Source organism: Cavia porcellus, unplaced genomic scaffold (genome assembly GCF_034190915.1).
Source record: "Cavia porcellus strain 051 isolate PalLab524CR breed Dunkin Hartley unplaced genomic scaffold, mCavPor4.1 scaffold_28, whole genome shotgun sequence".
Taxonomy (NCBI): Eukaryota; Metazoa; Chordata; class Mammalia; order Rodentia; family Caviidae; genus Cavia; species Cavia porcellus.
In genome coordinates this window covers 48,487,859-48,509,150 of record NW_026947511.1, presented here as the reverse complement: position 1 = coordinate 48,509,150, position 21,292 = coordinate 48,487,859, and the positions used below count along the sequence as shown (strand labels likewise).

Genomic DNA, 21,292 nt, shown 5'->3' with positions numbered 1-21,292 from the left:
GAAAAATCTCCAGACAGACCTCCACAAAGGCTGTACCAGTCTACACTCCCACCAACAGTGCAGGAGAGTTCCTTTTAACCCACAGCCTCTCCAGCATTTATTGTTGTTGGTTTTCTTGATCCTGGCCATTCTTTCAGGAGTGAGATGGTATCTCAGTGTGGTTTTAATTTGCATTTCTCTAATGACCAATGATGATGAACATTTTTTCATGTATTTATTTGCCATTTGCATTTCTTCATCTGAGAATTGCGTATTCATCTCAGTTGCCCATTTTTGGATTGGATCTTTGAATTTTGGAGGTCTGAGTTTTTTCTAATTCTTTATATGTTTTAGACAAGAGGCCCTTGTCTGAGAGAGAGTTCACTAAAATCGTTTCCCAGTTAGTGGGTTTTCTTTTCACTATGCTGGAGATTTATTTTGACATGCAGAAACTTTTTAATTAGAAGTGGTCCCAGTTATTGATTCTGGGAAGTATTTCCTGTGCGGTTTGAGTCCTGTTCATGAATTCTCTACCTACTCCTATGTCTCCAAGGTTTCTACCCAATTTGTCTTCCAATAGATTTAGGGTTTCTGTTTTAATATTCAGATCTTTGACCCATTTACATTTTAATTTAATGCATGGTGATAGACATGGGTCTACCTTTAGTTTTTGGCAAATGGAGAGCCAGTTTTTCCAGCACCATTTATTAAAGAGACTGTTGTTCTTCCAATGAACCTGCTTGGCTCCTTTATCAAAGATAAGGTAGTTGAGTGTGTTTGTGGTTGTGGTTGTATCTTCTAATCTATTCCCTTGATCTTCGGCTCTGTTTTGATTGCAATACCCTGTTGATTTTACTACTGTTGATTTGTAGTATAACTTCAAGTCAGGGATTGTGATGCCTCCTGCTTTGTCTTTGCTGCTTAGAATTGCCTTTGCGATTCTAGGTCTCTTCTGGTTACAGATGAAATTTAGGCGTGATTTCTCTAGATCTATAAGGTAAGTTGATGGTATTTCTATTGGGATTGCATTGAATCTGTATAAGAGTTTTGGGAGAATGGCCATCTTCACAATGTTTGTCCTTCCTATCCATGAGAAAGGGATGTCTTTCCATTTTCTGAGATCATCCTCAATTTCCTTTTTCATTGTATTATAATTTTCACTGTATAAGTCTTTCACTATTTTCGTAACAGTAATTCCTAAATATTTCATTTTTTGCTTGCTAATGTGAATAGTCCAGTTTCTCTTATTTCCCTCTCTGTGATTTTTTTGTTCATGTATAGGAATGCTATTGATTTCTGAGTATTGATTTTGTATCCAGCCACATTACTGAATTTATTTATTGTATCTAAGAGTCTTTCAATGGAGTTTAGGGGGTCTTCTATGTAGAGTATCATGTCATCTGTAAACAAGGATAATTTAACTTCTTCTTTTCCTATCTTTACCCCTTTTATTTCTCTTTCTTGCCTAATTGCTCTGGGTAGTACTTCCAGTACTATATTAAATAGGAGTGGTGATAAAGGACATCCCTGTCTTGTGCCTGATTTTAAAGTAAAGGCTTTCAATTTTGGGCCATTTAGTATGATGCTGGCTGTTGGTTTTCCATAAATGGCCTTTATTATATTGAGGTAGAGACCATCTATTCCAATTTTCTGTAAAGTTCTTATCATGATTAAATGTTGGACCTTATCGAAGGCTTTTTCTGCATCTATAGAAATAATCATGTGATTCTTATTTTTGGCTTTATTGATATGGTGGATTACATTTATTGATTTGTGTATGTTGAACCCACCTTGCATTCCTGGGATGAATCCCACTTGGTCATGGTGTATAATCTTTTTGATGATTTGCTGCATCCTATTTGCCAATATTTTATTGAGGATTTTTGCATCTGTGTTCATTAGGGAGATCGGACTATAGTTCTCTTTTTAGTTGGGTCTTTCTCAGGTTTTGGTACTAGAGTAATATTTGCTTCCAGGAATGATTTAGGAAGGATTGCTTCCCTTTCAATTTCATTGAAGAGTTTGAGGAGTGTTGGCATCAGGTCTTCTTTGTATTTCTTGTAGAATTCTGCAGTGAATCCATCTGGGCCTGGGCTCTTCTTGGTGGGTAAGGACTTAATTACATTTTCAATTTCATTAACAGAGATTGGGTTATTCAACAGTTTTACATCCTCTTGATCTAGCTTTGGTACTTCATATGTTTCTAAGAATTTGTCCATTTTTTCTGTTATCAAACTTTTGAGAGTAGAGGTTTTCGAAATAGGTGTTAATGATCTTCTGTATTTCTATTTGGTCTGTAGTGATTTCACCTTTTTCATTTCTTATTGCATGAATTTGAGCTTTTTCTTCCCTTTTTAAAATAAGGTTGGCTAGGGGCTAATCAATTTTATTTATTCTTTCAAAGAACCAACTCTTTGATTCGTTGATTCTTTGGATTGTTTTCTTAGTCTCCATTGCATTGATTTCTGCTCTGATTTTTATAATTTCCTCTCTTCTTTTGGCTTTGGGCTTGATTTGCTCTTCTTTTTCTAGCTGTTTGAGGTGTAGCATCAAGTTATTTATTTGTATTCGTTCTGTTTTCCTGATGTGGGAACTCAGTGCAATAAATTTTCCTCTCAGGACGGCTTTCATGCATCCCACAAATTCTAATAAGTTGTATCTGCATTTTAGTTTTCTTTTAGGTATTGTTTAATTTCTTCTTTAATTTCTTCTGTGACCCACTGATTACTCAAGAGTGTGTTATTTAGTTTCCATGTGTTTGCGGGATTTTTGCAGTATCTTTTATCATTTATTTCTAATTTCAGAGTGATATGATCCGATAACATGCAAGGGATGATTTCAACTCTTTTGCATTCGTTTAAATATGTTCTGTCTGCTAATATATGGTCTATTTTAGAGAATGAACCATATACTGCTGAGAAGATTGTGTATTCTGATGTTGTTGGGTTCAACATTCTGTATATGTCTATCAAATCTATTTGTTCGCAAGTGTGATTCAGTTCTGTTATTTCTTTGCTCATTTTCTGTCTAGTTGATCTGTCCCTTGGTGTCAATGGCGTATTAAGGTCTCTTGTTACAATTGTGTTACTGATAATTTGAGTTTTCATTTCTGTTAATAGTTGTTCTATATAACTGGGTGCTCTGGAGTTTGGTGCATATATATTTAAGATAGTTATCTCTTCCTCTTGGAGTTTTCTGCTTATGAGTATGTAGTAACCTTCTTTGTCCTTTATGGTCATTGTTGGTTTAAAGTTCACGTTGTCTGCCAACAGAATGGCTACTCCTGCCTTTTTTTTTTTTTGAATTCCTGCTGCATGAAGTATTGTTTTCCAGCCTTTGACTTTCAGTCTGTGAGTATCCTTCTGGGTTAGATGGGTTTCCTGTAAACAGCATATGGTTGGATTTTGTTTCTTGATCCATTCTGCTAGTCTGTTTCTTTTGATTGGTGCATTGAGACCATTTACATTAATGGTTATTACTGTTAAATGCTGGCTAATTGTAGGAATCTTATCTCTCTGCTGTTGCATCTTTATCTTTCTGTTCTGTTTAATTATTTGCTTTGCTTAGTGGTTTTTTCCTTTGTGTATCTAAACTGTCTTTCAATATTTTTTGTAGGGTTGGTTTGGTGTTCATGAAGTTCTTCAGCTGTTCTTTGTCATGGAAGTATTGTATTTCACCATCAATTTTGAATGATAGTTTTGTAGGATACATCAATCTAAGTTGGAAATCATTTTGCTTTAGGATCTGGAATACTTCACTCCATGCTCTTCTTGACTTTATTGTTTGTGCTGAGAAGTCTGCTGTGATTCTGATAGGTATTCCTTTATAAGTGATCTGTCTTTTCTCTCTGACAGCTTTTATTAATCTATTCTTGTTTGGATTTCTGGGATGGTGATTATTACATGTCTGGGTGTAGTTTTATTTTGGTTATGAGTATTTGGAGTTCTATATGCTTCACTAATCCTGATGTCGGTTTCTGATCTCATGCTTGGGAAATTTTCAGCTATTACTTCTCTAAATATCCTCTTGACATCCTTTATGTTGTCTCCTTCTTTTTCATTAATCCCTATCATTCTTATGTTATTTTTTTTGCATCACCTTGCAGTTGTTGAATTGCCGTTTCCTAATTCCTTGTGTTTTTTTTTGTTGGTTTTTTTTTTTTTTTTTGTCTTTTTCCTTTTTATCAGTACCAGGGATCAAACTCACGACCGCCTGCTTGCAAGGCAGGTGCTTATGCCGCTGAGCTAAATCCCCAGCCCCAATTCCTTGTTATTTTTAAAAGATCTTTCCTTTCCTGTTCACTGGCTTCAATCCTGTCTTCAAGGTCTGAAATTCTATCTTCACTTTCATTAAGGCGGTTTTTACAACTTTTCAGTGGAGTTTTTTGTTTCCGTATATGTCTGTGCATCTGCATTATGTATTCTGTTTGTTTCTTATATTGCTCATCTAGGGATTCTGTCTTTTTGTTTAGTTCCTCCAATTTTTTATCTGTGTTTTCTTTAGATATATTCAGAATCTCATTTCTTTTATCATTTAATCTTTTACCTAATTTATCTTTAATCGAGTTTGAATTTCTTTAAAGCTTCCTGGAGTTGCTTGTTAATTTCAGTCGCTATTGTGTCCGATATTTGAGGTGAATGGCATATATTTTCTTCTACATACATTGCTCCTAGGGTTTCTTGAGATAGGCTGGAGGTTTGAAGTTGTAACTTGGTCTTTCATTTTGTCATTTTCCTGTATTTCTGTGTTTCAAGTGTTATTTGAAAGCTTCCTCAGGGTCTGTTGGAAATCCCCTTCTATGTTTGCAGCTCCTGAGACTCTGGCACCCTATTACCCCAAGCCACTGGGCCTGCAGAACCAATGGCCCTCCTCTGCCTGTTCAGAACTCTGCAGTTCCAGATAAGCTCGGCCTCAGGGACACTGTGCGCCCACCTGCCCATTGGAAGCTCCACAGCTCTCTAAGTGCAGCTGGGATGCAGAGACAGATGTGGACGCGTCAAACCCACGTCTCCACTTCACTGCACCCGCAAGCCTGGAGGGACCCGCACAGTCTGGGCTTTGGGCAGAGTGCACTGAGCACTCACCACAGGCTGCAAGGTCTCTGGAACCTGCGATGCTCCACTGCCCGCTGAGACATTCACAGTCCTCCAGACACAGGGGGAGGCTGATGCAGGTGCCTGAGATCCGCCCAGACCCTCCTCTGCACACCGATGGCGAGGTGCAGGAGTCCCAAACAGGCTGGGCTCCAGGGCTCCGGGGATAGTGTGGGCCCGGCCACCTGTTGGAAGCTCCACTGTTCTCCAAGTGCAGCCGGGATGGGGAGGCAGATGTAGACACCTCAAACCCACTTCTCCACTTCACTGCACCCGGAAGCCTGGGGGGTCCCGAACAATCTGGGCTTTGGGCAGAGTGCACTGAGTACTCACCGGAGGCTGCGGTGCCTCTGAACCTGCGATCCTCCCCTGCTTGCTGAGATATCCACAGTCCTCGAGAGACACAGGGAGGCTGATACAGGCACCCCAGATCCACCCAGCACACCCAATTGTGTACATTCTTAGTGAGAAAGTGAAGTAGTGCTATTTTTCTGTCTGTCACTTTCCTATTGTTTGGCTTTCATTTGCTTTTTGTGTGTATACTGAGTTTTGCATGTAGGAGAAACGATGTCACATTTTAGCTGAAATATGTCACTTACCATTATAGTCTCAGAGTGCATCTATTTTTCTATGGGAGCCTCAAAATAGTGGATTTTTATGTGAAAATATTTAGTGAAATCTATCTCTTCCAACTTTTCCATTCCCAGTGTAGACTCCTTAAAAATGACAATGCAAGCCTCAAGCACGTACTTGTACAGGTATTTCCTGAAAACAGTTTTTAGAGTAGCTCAAAATTGAAAGAATCCCTATGTCCATAGGTAAATGGCTAAAAACAGTTGCACATATTCATCCAGTGGAGTGTTAGTCACAAAGAAAAATAGTGCACTGATACACATTACAATGCATCGAATGTGGAAAATTCTATGCAGGTGAAAGTAGGCAGCCGAAAATGTCATACACCCTGTAGTGCCCTAAATGTGATGTAAGCAGAGCAGATGAATCCATAGAGAACAGGCAGAATAGTAACTGTCAAAGGCAGAGATGAATGTGGGGAAGCAGAGCTGACTGCTCATGGTGCCCTGAGTGTACTGGCTGCCGCTCTGGAGCTACAAGCAAGTGAGAGTGTCACAGGCCTGATGTATACTGGAAGTTCCTGAATGTGTGCTATAGAGGGGTTGTCTCAGCTAATCATGGCTTGAACTTCAGTTAAAGCAACTAATCAGTAAAAGTGGTCATGCAATGAAATAAGACAGCGTCAAGTCACACAGTCAAAAACTGGCCTTGTTTAAGTTCCATAATTTGTAGACATGTGATGGTGAAACATGTACCTCATTAGTCTAAAACATCTTTGAAATTGCTGAGCAAGTAGGTACAGAAAATATGGCTCTTGAAAAAGCAAACAGGAAAAATATTGAAAACAGTTTAAATGAATTAAAAATGCAAACTGAGTATAGAACTATGCTAAAGGCATTATTCGAACTAAACTTTGAAGATGAAGATATCCTTTACATCTTTGTTACTGCTAAAATTATGGCTCTATGGGTAATATCCTTGTGAGAGCAGATCAAGATTAGAAACTCACCATTTTCTGTTGGAAGTTCACTTGCAAAACAATTGAAGAATTTTGCTGAAATCAGCAAAGTAATTTAAAAGGCAATCAAAAATGATCAAAAAATAGATGTGAGGAAATGTTAAGTTTTACAGAAGAACAGAAAGATAAATAGATAGAATATTTAAAGATTTGTTATTATATGGATAAAAATACAAATTGATACATCTATAAATCAGTAATGAAAAGAATAAAGATAAGAATGTAATCACACATAGCTATAGGAAGACTGAATTTATTCAAACAATGTTATCAAAACTCACCATTCATCCTTCTGAGTTGATCTGCAGAAATAAATACATGCAAACCTCAAACATATACAAAATGATTCTAAATTTACTGATATTTTTCGTATTCTCCTCTGTACCAGTCTTTAAGAAAAGGCTTTAAAGGGCATGATATTTACCATCTACCATGCTCAGAAACTAAATTACTAAGCACGTGTGGAAGAGTACCATTAGATTAGAGGAAGAACACATGTCTTGTTAATTTTAACAGTTTCTTGTTCCGTAGTTAAAAATTTATGCAAAGGGAATCTGACATCAATTTTCCATTTTACTTATTAAATTTGGCTGCAAGCCTGAAGCAACAGTGACAACATCGATATGTCTGTGGGATTAGAGTGTGAACCAGACACATCCACTAATATTTCTGCTTCTTCTGTTTTTGGTACATGAATCTTGTCAATAGCCACTATTATCAAGTGATGCTTTTATATAACAAGTATTATGGCTCTATAGCACTTGTGTATCTCCAAGCTTTATTGAAAAATAGCCTTTTATCTTCCTTTATCAACATCTCTGTCAAGAGCTGAGTTGGTAATGCATTAATATTTAGACATAAATTCCCTTCAAGAGAATTTCACACCCTCAGTCTCTAGTGGTGGCTTGATAAACATTAAGCTTCACTGTAGAATGATAAGCTATAATCACAGACATTATTTTGAAGCACATCTAAGAAGCAACCTGTGAAAGATTATAAGGGCAAGTCAATTATTAAAAAGAAGTATTAGTGAGGCGTGTTTTGTGTGCTATGCAGCTTCCTGAGTAGTAAGGTTATACACCAGTGAAGTCCTGTGAGAAAACTGATGTCAATGTCTGTGATTGGTCCCATGACTAAACTCCATGGTAGAGACTACCACCCGACTGAAGTTTACACAGATGAGTGTACAACATACCATGAGTTTCTGTGGGAGAATTTATTTCCTCTTTCCTGATATGGTCCTCAATGTTTCTCTGCTATGTGCTGATACCTCATTAAGTTACACTCTCATCTAATTTTTCAGGTTCTTTTCTACTTATGTCCACTCACTCTCATTGTCTTTGTGACCATCTTCAAAATGAAATCCTCTCATCAGAAAAATTTAAAAGGAGTAAATTTAAAAATTTTTGCTAATCATTTTGATTAATGTACTGCAATTTTTTCTAAATATTTCAATTGATTTTCTCATAGTTTATTTAAATATACACTAGTGGAGATATATAAGGTGTGTTTATTGTTTAACTTTACAGGGAAAACTTTTTACTAGGTCAAAAGTACTTTGTGTAAAGGAACATTCTTGCACTACTATGTTGCAATTTACAAGTAGTTAAAGTCCTCTGAAAATGTCATTTCAGAGAAATATTCCTGTCTAGAAAAAAATCTCCATTGTATAAATGAGCCTCTCATTCATATTTTTAGTATTATACTTCATTGAAAGTATTTAGTCAAACTGAAGCCAAAGTAGATCAAATATATTGCTGAAAAAATTTCAGTGCATAAGTATCTGCACATTATATAATGTGATATTTTTGATGCCCATTGATTTTGGAGTGGGCATTGACAAACGAAAATGAGGCAAAGCAGTAAAAGACAAATTGATAAATTTAATGTAATAAAATTTGGCAAAGTATGTAGATGACAAAGTACACTTTCAACTTAATGACAATAAAATAACAATTCATTTTAAAAAACAAAATAGGTATGTACGATATATGTTTCTGCCAAGAAGAGGGAAAATAGAGACAGGGCCATGGAATAGTGCACAGTGTCTCTTGTAAGCTTGCAGATGCAAATTGAAGCACTAATACAGTCTCAAAGGCACTAAGAAGTCTCTGATTGACAAAGACACACATGTAAAAGTTTTATAAGAATGTAAACAGTTTCATATTTTGTGCTTGCTTACTGTGAAAGTGAAAAAGTGCTTTTTTCGTATCTCTTTTTTTCTGATTGTCTTTCATTTTGAAATATATATAAATTTTAAGATTCTTATATGAGAGATTTCATGTGATAATTTAGCTTCTGAGGCTAAGTTTACTTCACTTGACAGTTTGGTCTCAAGGTGCATCTACTTGTCTTCAAATGACTCAAATATAGAGGCATTTCAACAGGATACATTTCAGCACATATCCAAAAAGAATCACAGTGAACCAGAAATTTCATTCCCAGTCATATGTTTCTTCAAATTTGAAAGCAGGTGCTCAAATATGCACTTGTGTGGGAGGGTCGACACGGGTCACAAACTGGTGAAACCCCAGTGTCCATCATGAGGTGAACAGAGGAAGGCTTTCACATAAGTTATTTACTGGTATTCAGACTCAGATGTATTTGTTGAATGGTACTTTAAAATAACAAGACTGTATGTACTGATGTGTGTTACAACTAGGTGAATTTGGAAAATTGTGTAAACATGACAGAATGCTGACTCAAATGCTCACAGACTGACAGAGTAATGAGGAAACCAGAGTAAGTAAATTCACAGAGACAGAGAGTCAAACAGGGGTTATCAGAGGAACCCCAAGTATCTTCTCATGGGCTGGAGTCAGTTTTGCATGCTTACTGTCTGGGAGCTATTTGAAGGGCTGCACAGCATTGCAAATGCACAAAGTGTCACTGGACTATACACTTGACAAGAGTATTTTCGTTGTGGACAGATTTTACCTCAATAAACATTCTAGTCAATAGACGCGATCTAAAACTGAAATGAGTGATACTTCAATGAAATGGAGAACAGGTTTGTGTAAATTATTTCATTTTTATCGATTTCAAAATAGAAGTGTCTTTTTTTAAAAAAATCCCTTTCATTTTTTTTAAACAAGAGATTAGAGAAAAACTTCGCAATTGAAAGCAAACAGGAAAAATCTTCAATACATATGAAATTTAAGCCAAATGCTAAGTTAGTAGAAAAGGTGCACTAGAAACAACGTTTATTTAATCTATGACCTATAAAAATGAAGATACGTTTTGCTCCTTTGGTATTGCTTACAACTTGGTAATATTATTAAACAAATGGATCAAGAGTTATAACTCACCAATAAAAGTTTCACGTGTTTCTGCAAAACAAATGAGGAATATAGATGGAATCAGTGAAATAATGTATAAGTGCAATCACCATTGATTAAATATTAGAAGTCTTTACAAAATGTAAGTTAACTGATGGGGTAGAACTTAGAGATAGAGAGTGAGTTAGTGATAGAAATAGTGGGATTAACGGAGAGCAAATATATAAAAATCACAAATAGATCCTTTTAGAAAGGAGCAAGGAGGCATGGAAAATTAGGAATTGTTTACACATAACTGTGGCATGATTCTATTTTGTACATAAAATGTTTTTAAAATTCACCCTTCTCTGTTCTGACTTGATCTGAAAATTCAGCTGACTGCTTATGGTTTTAAAACCATGGCAATCACACACTCAAATAGAAACAAAATGATTCTAACATATCTAATATTCTTTGAATGCTACAGTGTACCAAGTCCCATGATAATGGCTGTGAAAGAGCACCGTGTTTAACATCTGCAGTGCTCAGCAGATAATTAGTAGCTATGCCTGGAACAGTAACATGAGATTAGAGGCAGGACACTTTTCTTGTTGTATTTTAGAGCTTCTTGCTCTGTATTTAGTAGTTTATGCAAAGTGAGTGTTTCACCCAATTGCAACTGTATTTATTTCTTTTTGGAGCGGACCCTGAAGGCAATGTGACAGGGTTAGGGAGATGCAGATTATGGCCGTGGCTATACACAACTCACACACACTAATGGGGTTTGATAAACAAAAAAATGGGGACGATGTGTTGCAAACAGTGTACAGAAAATTAAATTGTGTACATTCTCAGTGGGAAAGTGAAGTATTGCTATTTTCTCTGTCTGTCTCTTTCCTATCATTTACCTTTCTTTTGATTTTATGTGTACATTGAGTTTCACAAGAAGGAGAATCCAATTGACATTTTAGCTGAATTTTGTCACAATTAAAGTCTCAGGGTACATCTAATTTTCTATAGGATTCTCAAATTAGTGGATAATTATGGGAAAATTTTAGAGAAATTGATATGCTCCAACATTTCTGTTCACATTGTAGACTCCTTAAAAATGACAAAGCAAGCCTTAAGCATGTACTTGTACAGGTATGTCGATGAAGACAGTATTTACAGTAGCCCAAAATGGGAAGAATCCCTAAGTCCCTAGAAAAATGGTTAAAAACCATTGCACATACTCATCCAGTGGAGTATTAGTCATAAAGAAAAATAGCGTACATTACATACATTGAACTTGTCAAATGTGGAAATTTCTATACAGGTGAAAGTAGGTAGCCACAAAATGTCACATACCCTGTAGTGTCCTAAATTTGAGATAAGCAGAGCAGTTTAATACAAAGAGAAAAAAGAGAATACTGACAGTCAATGGCTGAGTTGAATGTGGGAAGCAGGGCTGACTTCTTATGGAGCCCTGCGTGCACCAACTGCCTCCTGGGGAGCTACAAGCAGGAGAGAGTAGCACAGCCCTTCTGTGTAATGGAAGTTACAGAATGTGTGCTGTAGAGCGGTTGTCTCAGCTCAGCATGACTTTTACTTCAATTAAAGCAACTAATCGGTACAATCCATCATGAAATGAAATAATGCAATGTCATCTCAGCCAACAACTGGCCTTGATTAAGTTCCATAATTTGTAGACAGGTCATCGTGAAATAACTACCTCCTTATGTTTAAATATCTTTTATTTTGCTGAACAAGAAGTTACAGAAAATCTTGGCAGTTGAAAAAGGGAAGAGTAATAATTTTGAAATGAAATTACATGAAAGAAAAATGCAAACAGAGTAGTAGAAATGTGCTAGAGGCAAAGCTTTATTTATTCTAAACCTTGAAAATCAAAATATCCTTTGCGTCTTTTTTACTGCTAAAAATGTGGGTTTATCAGTAATTTCCTTGTGAGAGCAGATCAAGATTGGAAATGCGCCATTTTCTGTTCTAAGTTCACTTGCAAACAAATGAAGAATATTGCTGAAATCAGTGAATCAATTTAAAATGCAATCAAAAATGATCAAATAATAGATGTGGGGAAAAGTGAATTAACTTTTAGAAAAGAACAGAAAGATAGATAGATAGAATATTCAAGGGATTTTGTTATTCAAATAGATAAAAAATAAAAATTGATACTTCTGTGAAGAAGTAACGAAACGTAAAAAGATAAGATACTATTCGTACATAACTGTAGGAAGATTCTATTTTGTTCACAAAATGTTATTAAAACTCACCAGGCTTTTTCCTGAGAAGATCTCACAAAATAAAAACATACAGAAATCAAAGTCAAACATAAATAAATGATTCTAAATCATTTCTAAACATAAATAAATGATTCATTGATATTTTTTGAAATCTCCTCTGTACCAGGCTTTATGAAAATGCTTTAAAGGACATCATTTTTCAATCTAACATGCTAAGAAACTAAATTAGTAAAACATATGGAAGAGTGAAAATAGATTACAGGAAGGACACACGTCTTGGTAATTTTAACAGTTTCTTGTTCCTGAGTTAATAATTTATGGAAAGGGAGTCTGACATCAATTTGTCATTATATTTATTTATTTTTTCTGGTGACATCGATATGTGTGTGGGAGCATAGTGTGAACCAGACACATCCACTAATATTTCTGTTTCCTCTGTTTGTGGAAGATGAATCTTGTCATCATCTACTATTGTCAAGTGATGATTTTATATAACAAAATATCATGTTGCTATAGCATCTGCATAACTCTGAGCTTTCTTGAAAAATAGCCTTTCATCTTTCATGATGAACATATCTTTTCAAAGCTGAGTTGTTGATGCATTAATATTTAGATGTATGTTACCTTCAAGAGAATTTGACACCTTCATTCTGCAGTTGTGGCTGGTTAAACATTAAGGTTCAATGTTGGATAATTAGCTATAATGACAGGCATTATTTTGAAGCAAATTTAAGTAGTAGCCTGTGAAGATTTTCAGAGCAAGTGAATCATTAAAAAGAAGCATTAGTGAGCTGTGATTTGTGTGCTATTCAGCTTCCTGAGTAGTAAGGTTACACACCAGTAAAGTTCTGTGAGAAAACTCATGCCACTGGCTGTGATTGGCCCCATGACTAAACTCCACTGGACACAGTAACACCCCATCGCCTTTTACACAAATAAGTGCAGAACGTGTCATGGCTTTTTATGGTAGAACTTATTTCCTCTTTCCTTTTGTAGTCCTCCAAAGTTTCTCTGCTGCATACTGATACCTCATTTACTTACTGTCTCCTCTAATTTTTCAAATCCTGTTCTGCAAATCTTCACTCACTCTCACTCTCTTTGTTTATTGTCATCTTCAAAATGGAACTCTCATATTATCAGATGAATTTAAAAAGTAAAATTAAATTTCTGTTTGCTAGATATTTTCATTAATGTACTGCAATGTGTTCTAAATACTTCATTTTCTCATAGTTGATTTAAATATATACTAGTGGAGATAATATGAGGCATGTTCATTTTTTAATTTTCCAGAGAAAACTTTTACTGCATCAAAAGTACTCTGTGTAAAGGGGCACTCTTATTACCACGTTGCAATGTACAAGTAGTTAATGTCTTCTGAATATGATAACATTAGAAAAATTCCTGGCCAGAAAAAAATCTGCATTGCATAAATGAGCCTCTGATTCATATTATTAGCATTTTCATACATCGAAAATATATAGTCAAACAGAAGAAATATCTTACTGAAAAAGCTTTGGTGCATAAGTGTCTTTACAATACGCAATGTGATAATTCTGGATGCCCTTTGATTGGTGGAGTGTATGTATAGAAACAAATATTAGACAAAACCAAAAAAAAAAAAAAAACAAATTGGAAAAGTGAATGTAATAAAAATTTGCAAAGTGTGTAAAAGACAATGTACACTTTCAGCTTAATGACAATAAAATAACAATTTCTTTTACAAACAAAAGTAGGACAGAAGATAGATGTTTCTTCAAAGTAGAGGGAAAAATGGAGACAGTCTTATGAAAAGGTGCCCAGTGTCTCTTGTGACCTTGCAGATGCAAATCGAAGCAGTAATAAGCATCTAAATGGTACTAAGGTGGTCTTATGCACAAATACAAACATGTAAAAATGTTGTAATGCTGTAAAGAAATTGATATTTTGTACGTCCTTATTGGGAAAGTGAAATAGTGTTATTGTCCTATCTCGTTTTTTCTGATTGTCTATCTTTCATTTTGAACTGTGTATACATAGGAAGATTCCTATATGAGAAAAGTCATATGATATTTAAGCCTCTGAGTCAGTTTTACTTCACTTGACAGTTTGGTCTCAAAGTTCACCTGTTTTTCTTCAAATGGCTCAAAAATAGAGCCATTTTAGCAGGCTATATTTCAGCATATACTTAAAAAATATCTCAGTGGCTGAGCAAGGCCATTCCCAGTCGTGCACTTCTTCACATTTAAAAGCAAGTACTGAAACATGTTCTGGTTAGGTAGGGTGCACAGGGGTCACAAGCTGGTGAAAACCAATGTCCCTCATGAGGTGAACGGAGATAGGCTTTCATATAGTTGGTTGACTGGTATTAAGACTCAGATATATCTGCTGAATGGTACTCTGAAATGACAAGATGGCACATATTGATGTATGTTACAATGTGATGAATTTAGAAAATTGTGTACACATGACAGAAGGCTGAATCAGATGCTCACAGACTGAAGGAATAATGAGGAAACCAGAGTAGGTAAATTCCCAAAGACAGAGAGCAGAACAGGGGTTCTCAGAGCTAGCACAAGTGTCTTCTCATGAGCTGCAGTTACTTTTGCATGCTGACACTCTGGGAGGTATGTAAATCACTGCACAGCAATGTGAATGTGCAAAGTGTCACTGGCTGTACACTTCACAGGAATATTTTCCTTCTGGATGAATTTTACATCAATAAACATAGCTAGTTAATACAGTTGATCTTCAACTGAAATGAGTGATTCTTCCATGCAATGGAGAAGCGGTTTGTGTAAATTTCTTAATTCTTATGTCTAACAAGATCAAACAGTATACCTTGGTTTAAAATATTTTTTCATTTTTCTGAATAAGTAATTAGAGAAAAACAGCGGTTGAAATTAAACAGGAAAAAATCTTCAATATATATCAAATTTAAGAAAAATGGAAAGTCAGTAGTAAAGGAGCACTAGAGACAGTACTTTATTTACTTTATGACCTATGAAGATGAGGCCAGCTTTTGCTCCTTTGGTATTGATTACAATTTGGTTCTACTGGTTAATATCTTTCATCAAAGTAGTTCAAGAGTTGAAACTCACCATGTTCCTTTTGAAGGGTTTCTGCAAAACAAGTGAGAAATATTGATGTAATCAGTGAAAGGACTTATAAATGCAATAACAAATGCTGAAAAATTAGGATTCTTTGGAGAAAGTAATTTAACAGATTGAGTAGAACATAAAGATACAGAGTGAGTTGGGAGTGATAGAGACAGTGAGATAGGGAGAGCCAAAATTTTGGATGGATTTTTATAACTAATATGTATCGATATCACAAATAGATCCTTTTTAAAAAGCATCAAGAAGGATTGGAGAAATTAGGAAATGATTACACATAACTGTAGCAAGACTATATTTAGTATACATAATATTAATAAAAATTATCTTTTTGTGTTCTGAGTTGTTCTGAAAAATAAAAAATATACCAAACTCACAATCAAATACAAAAAATGATTCTTATATCACTGATATTCATTTAGTGCTCCCCTGTACTTGTCCCCATAAGAATGGCTGGGAAGGAGAACAAAGTATATGACGTGCAGTGCAGAGCGGATAATTAGTATCTACACCTGGAAGAGTAACATGAAATTAGAGTTAGGACACATTTCTTCTTGTTTTTCAGAGATGCTTGCTACATAGCTAGAAGTTTATGCAAAGTGAGTCTCACATCAATTTTCAGTTGTATTTATTTATTTGGCCAGGACACAAAAGGCACAGGGAGAGGAACAGAGAGATGCAGATCATGGCCATAATGATACAGTACTCACACGCAGTAGTGAGGTTCTATAGATAAAAACATGGAGAAGATGTGTTGAAAACGGTGTACAGAAGTTCACATTGTGTACACTCTTAGTGGAAAAGTGAAGTAGTGCTATTATCTCCGTCTTTCTATTTCCAACCATTAACCTTTCTTGGGCTCTTTGTGCATACATTCAGTTTTGCATGTAGGAGAAAACGTGATGTTTTAGCTGAATTATGTTCACTTAACATTGCCATCTCAGGGTGCATCTATTTTTCTATGGGAGACTCAAAATAGTGGCATTTTATTTGAAAAATTTTAGTGAAATATATATGCTCAAACATTTGCATACAGAGTGTCGAGTCTTTCAAATGGAAAGCAAGCCTCAAGCAGGTACTTGTACAGGAATGTCCATGAAAACAGTATTTACAGTAGCCTGATACGGTAAGAATTCCTCAGTCCATAGGTAAATGGTTAAAAACAATTGCACATACTCTTCCAATGGAGTATTATTCACAAAGAAAAATAAAATACTGACACACATTTCAACGTGTCCAAGTTGGAAAATTCTGCACAGGTGAAAGTAGGCAGACACAAAATGTCAGATACCATGCAGTGTCCTGGATGTGTGGTAAGCAGAGCAGATGAATCCACAGAGAGAAAGCAGATTAGTGACTGTGAAAGGTTGAGTTTCAAGAAGCAGAGCTGACTGCTCAAGATGGCCTGAGTGCACTGGCTGCTGCTCTGGGAGCTATAAGCTGGTGAGAGTGGCACAGCCCTGAAGTGTACTGGGAGTCACTGAATTGTGTGCTGTAGAGGGCCTGCTCCTTTCACCATGTCTTTTACCACAATTAAAGCAACTAATCGGTATAAGCGATCATGAAATGAAATGTGACAGCGTCCACTCAGACAGTCAAGAACTAGCCTTGCTTAAGTTCCATAATTTCTAGACATGTGATGCTGAAATATCTCCCTACTTAAGTTTAAACTATCTTTTATTTTCCTGAACAAGTAGCTAAGGAAAAACTTTGCAAATGTAAAAGCAAAGAGGAAAAATTTTGAAAACAGATTAAGTTAAAGAAAGGCAATGCTTTATTTATTCTAAACCTTTTTTTTTTTTTTTTTGTCTTTTTTCTTTTTATCGGTACCGGGGATTGAACTCACGACTGCCTGCTTGCAAGGCAGACGCTTATGCCGCTGAGCTAAATCCCCAGCCCCTTATTCTAAACCTTTAAGATGAAGGTATCCTTCCCACATCGTTACTACTAAAATTATGGCTCTATCAGTAACATCCTTGAGAGAGCAGATCAAGATTAGAAAATCACCATTTTCCATTCTAAGTACACTTGCAAAACAAATGTAAGATATTGCTGAAATCAGTGAAGTAATTTCTAAATACAATCAAAAATGATCAAATAATAGATGTGGGGAAAAGTGAATTAACTTTAAGAGGAGAACAGAAAGATTAATAGAGTATTTAAAGGAATTTTGTTATTAGAATAGATAAAATTATAAATTTTATCTATTTTATCTACTCATAAATTTTATCTACCCATATAAAATACAAATTTTATCTACTCATATAAAATAGTAATCAATAGTAGAAAGATAAGAAAGTAATCAGACATACCTATAGGAAAGTTGTATTTTGTACATAAAATGTTATTAAAACTCACCATTATCTATTCTGAGTTGATCTGCTAAAATAAAAACATACAAAAATTACAGTCAAACATGAACAAAGTGATTCTAGTGTGATAGATATTTCTTGAATGCTCCTCTGTACCAAGCTTTATCAAAATGCTTTACATGGCATCATGATTACCATCAACCATGCTCAGAAACCAAATTAGTAAGCACATGTGGAAGAATACCATGAGATCAGTGGAACGAAACACATCTTAATTTTCACAGTTTCTTGTTCTGGAGATAAAAATTTATGCTAAGGAAGTCTGACATCAATTTGCCATTTTATTTAATTATTTTGGCTGGGGCCTGAAGGAACAGTGATGACATTGAAATGTCTGTGGGAGCAGAGTGTGAACCAGAAACATCCTCTAATATTTCTGTTTCTTCTCCTTGAGGTAGATGAATCTAGTCATCATCTACTATTGTCAAGTGATGATTTTGTATAAAAAATTATGTCTTTACAGCAACTGCATAATTCCGAGCTTTACTGAAAAATAGACTTTCATCTTCCATGATGAACATGTCTTTCCAAACCTGAGTTGTGGATGCATTAATATTCACACATACATTCCCTTCAAGAAAATTTGACACCCTCAGTCTGCAGTTGTGGCTTGATTAACATTAAAGTTCAATGTAGCATATTTAGCTATAGTGACAGAGATTATTTTGAAGCATATTTAACTAGCAGCCTGTGAAATACTTTCAGAGCAACTCAGTCATCACAAATAAGTATTAGCGAGCTGTGTTTTGTGTGCTGTGCAGCTTCCTGAGTAATAAGGTTACACAGCAGTGATGTCCTGAGAGAAAACTCATGTTACTGGATGTGATTGGCCCATGACTAAACTCCACGGGAAACAGTAACACCCTCTCACCTTTATGGGAGAATGTATTTCCTCTTTCCTTTTGTGGACTTCAAAAATTTCTCTGCTATGCACTGATACCTCATTCATTTATTATCTCCTCTCGTTTTTCACCTACTTTTCTGCTTATGTCCACTCACTCTCATGTTCTTTGTTCATTGTCATCTTCAAAATGAAATTCATATTATCAGATAAATTTAAAAAGAGTAAAAATTAAAATTCTGTTTGCTAGCTATTTTCATTAATGTACTGCAGTGAGTTCTGAATATTTCATTTTGTCATAGTTCATTTAAATATATACTAATGGAGAGAATATAAGTTTTGTATTTTTTTTAATTTTACAGAGTAGTCTTTTTACTACATCAACAGTACTCTATAAAGGAACACTCTTTCATTACCACGTTGCAATGTACAAGTATTTAATGCATTCTGAAAAAGACAACATTTCTGAGAAAAATTCCTGGCTAGAAAAAAATCTCCTTTGTGTAAATGGGCCACTCATTCACATTTTTAGTATTTTCATACATTGAAAGTATTTACTTAAACTGAAGAAAAAGTAGATCAAACATGTTACTGAAAAAGCTTTGGAGTATAAGCATTTGCAAAATATGCAGTGGGATGTTTCCTGATGTCCTTTGATTTTGGAGTGGATGTATAGAAAAGAAAGTGAGTCAAAAGCAATAAAAGACAAATTGAAAAATTGAATGTAATAAAAATTTACAAAGTGTGTAAATTACAATGTACACGTTCAGCTTAATGACAATAAAATAACGTTTCTTTAAGAAACAAAAAGAGGGACAGTAGATGGTTGTTTCTGCCAAGAAGAGGTACAAATGGACACAGGCCCGGGGAAAGGTGACCAGTGTCTCTTGTGACCTTGCAGATGCAAATCGAATCAGTAAGACAGCATCTCACAGGTACTAAGGTGGCACTTCTGGATAAATACAAACATGTAAAAGTCTGTTAAGAATGAAAACAAGTTCTTATTTGGTACTTCCTTACTGGGAAAGTGAAATAGTGCTATTTTCCTATCGTGTTTTTTCTGATTATCTATCTTTCATTTTGAACTGTGTATACATAGTAAGATTCTTATATGAGAGAAATCATATTATATTCAAGCTTCTGAGTCAGTTTTCCTTCACTTGACAATTTGGTCTCAAGGTGTATCTGTTTTTCTTCAAATGGCTCAAAAATAGAGCTCCTTCAGCAGGATACATTTCAGCATATATTTAAAAACAGACATAGTGACCAAGCAACTCCATTCCTAGTCGCACACTCCTTCATATTTGAAAGCAGGTGCTCAAACATGCTCTTGTGTGGTAGGGTGCACAGGGGTCACAAGATAATTAAACGCCAGTGTCCATCATGTGGTGAACAGAGAAAGGCTTTCACATAGGTGGTTGACTGGTATTCAGACTCAGATGTACTTTCTGAATGGGACTCTGCCATGACAAGATGGCAAGTATTGATGTATGTTACAACATGATGAATTTGGATAAGTGTGTACGCATGACAAAAGGCTGAATACGATGCTCACAGATTGAAGGAATAATGAGGAAACCAGAGTAGGTAAATTCCCAGAGACAATGAGTGGAACAGTGTTCATGCAAGCAACCAGATGTGTCTTCTTGTGAGCTGGAGTAAATTTTGCATGCTGCCACTCTGGGAGGTATGTGAAGGGCTGCACAGCACTGTGAATGTGCAAAGCAAAACTGGACTGTACACTTCACAGAAGTATTTTCGTTCATGACAAATTTTATGTCAGTAAACATAGCTAGTCAATAGAAGTGATCTTCAACTTAAATGAGTGATTCATCCATAAAATGGAGAAGCAGTTTGTGTACACTTCTTAATTTTTATGTTTATCATGATAAAACATTGTACTTTTGTTTAAAACATCTTTCATTTTTTGAACAAGTAATTAGAGAAAAATGGCAGTTGAAATTAAACAAAAAATCTTCACTATACATCAAGTTAAAGCAAAATGGAAAATTAGTAGTAAAGGTGTACTAGAGACACTTCTTTATTTACTCTATGACCTATAAAGATGAGGATACCTGTTACTCCTTTCATATTGCTTACAATTTGGTTCTATTTGTTAATATCTTCAATCAAATTGGATCAAGAGTTTAAACTCACCATGTTCTGTTTGAAGTGTTTCTGCAAAACAAATGAAAAATATTGATAGAATCAGGGTAATAATTTATTGATGCACTCACAAATGATCAAAAATTAGAAGTGTTTATAAAAAGTAAATTAACTGATGGTGTAGAACATAAAGACAGAGAGTGAGAGAGAGAAAGAGACAGGGTGAGATAGGTAGAGCCAAAATGTTGGACGAATTTTTAATATTAAGAATCTATCAAAATCACAAATAGATCCTTTTACAAAAAATGCAAGAAGGAGTGGAGAAATTATGAAATGATTACACATAACTGTAGCAAGATTGTATTTAGTACTTAAAATATTATTAAAATTTACATTTCTCTCTTCTGAGTTGTTCTGTAAAATAAAAGCTGACTGAACTCACAATCAAATAGAAACAAAATGATTTAACATCACTGATATTCAATGAGTGCTCCCCTGTACCAGGCCCCAAGAAAATGGCGGGAAGGAGTGCCAAGTTTACCATCTGCATTGCTCAGCAGATAATTAGTAGTTATGTCTGAAAGAGTAAATTGAGATTAGAGGCAGGACACATTTCTTCTTGTTTTTCATAACTCCTTACTCCATAGTTAGAAGTTTATGAAAAGTGAGTCCCACATCAATTTCCAATTACATTTTTTTTCCTTTTGCCCAGGACCCTAAA

General features: G+C 35.3%; 1 protein-coding gene across 1 annotated transcript in view; it reads right to left on the bottom strand.

Annotated features, from left to right (window-relative positions):
- Positions 1 to 21,292, bottom strand: part of 39d1 (enterophilin-1) — a 130,818-nt gene that overhangs the window by 65,921 nt on the left and 43,605 nt on the right. The window contains 5 exon segments of the mRNA NM_001173114.1: positions 6,945 to 6,965; positions 9,972 to 9,992; positions 15,238 to 15,258; positions 17,611 to 17,634; positions 20,623 to 20,643. Coding sequence (NP_001166585.1) covers positions 6,945 to 6,965; positions 9,972 to 9,992; positions 15,238 to 15,258; positions 17,611 to 17,634; positions 20,623 to 20,643 — 108 coding nt within the window.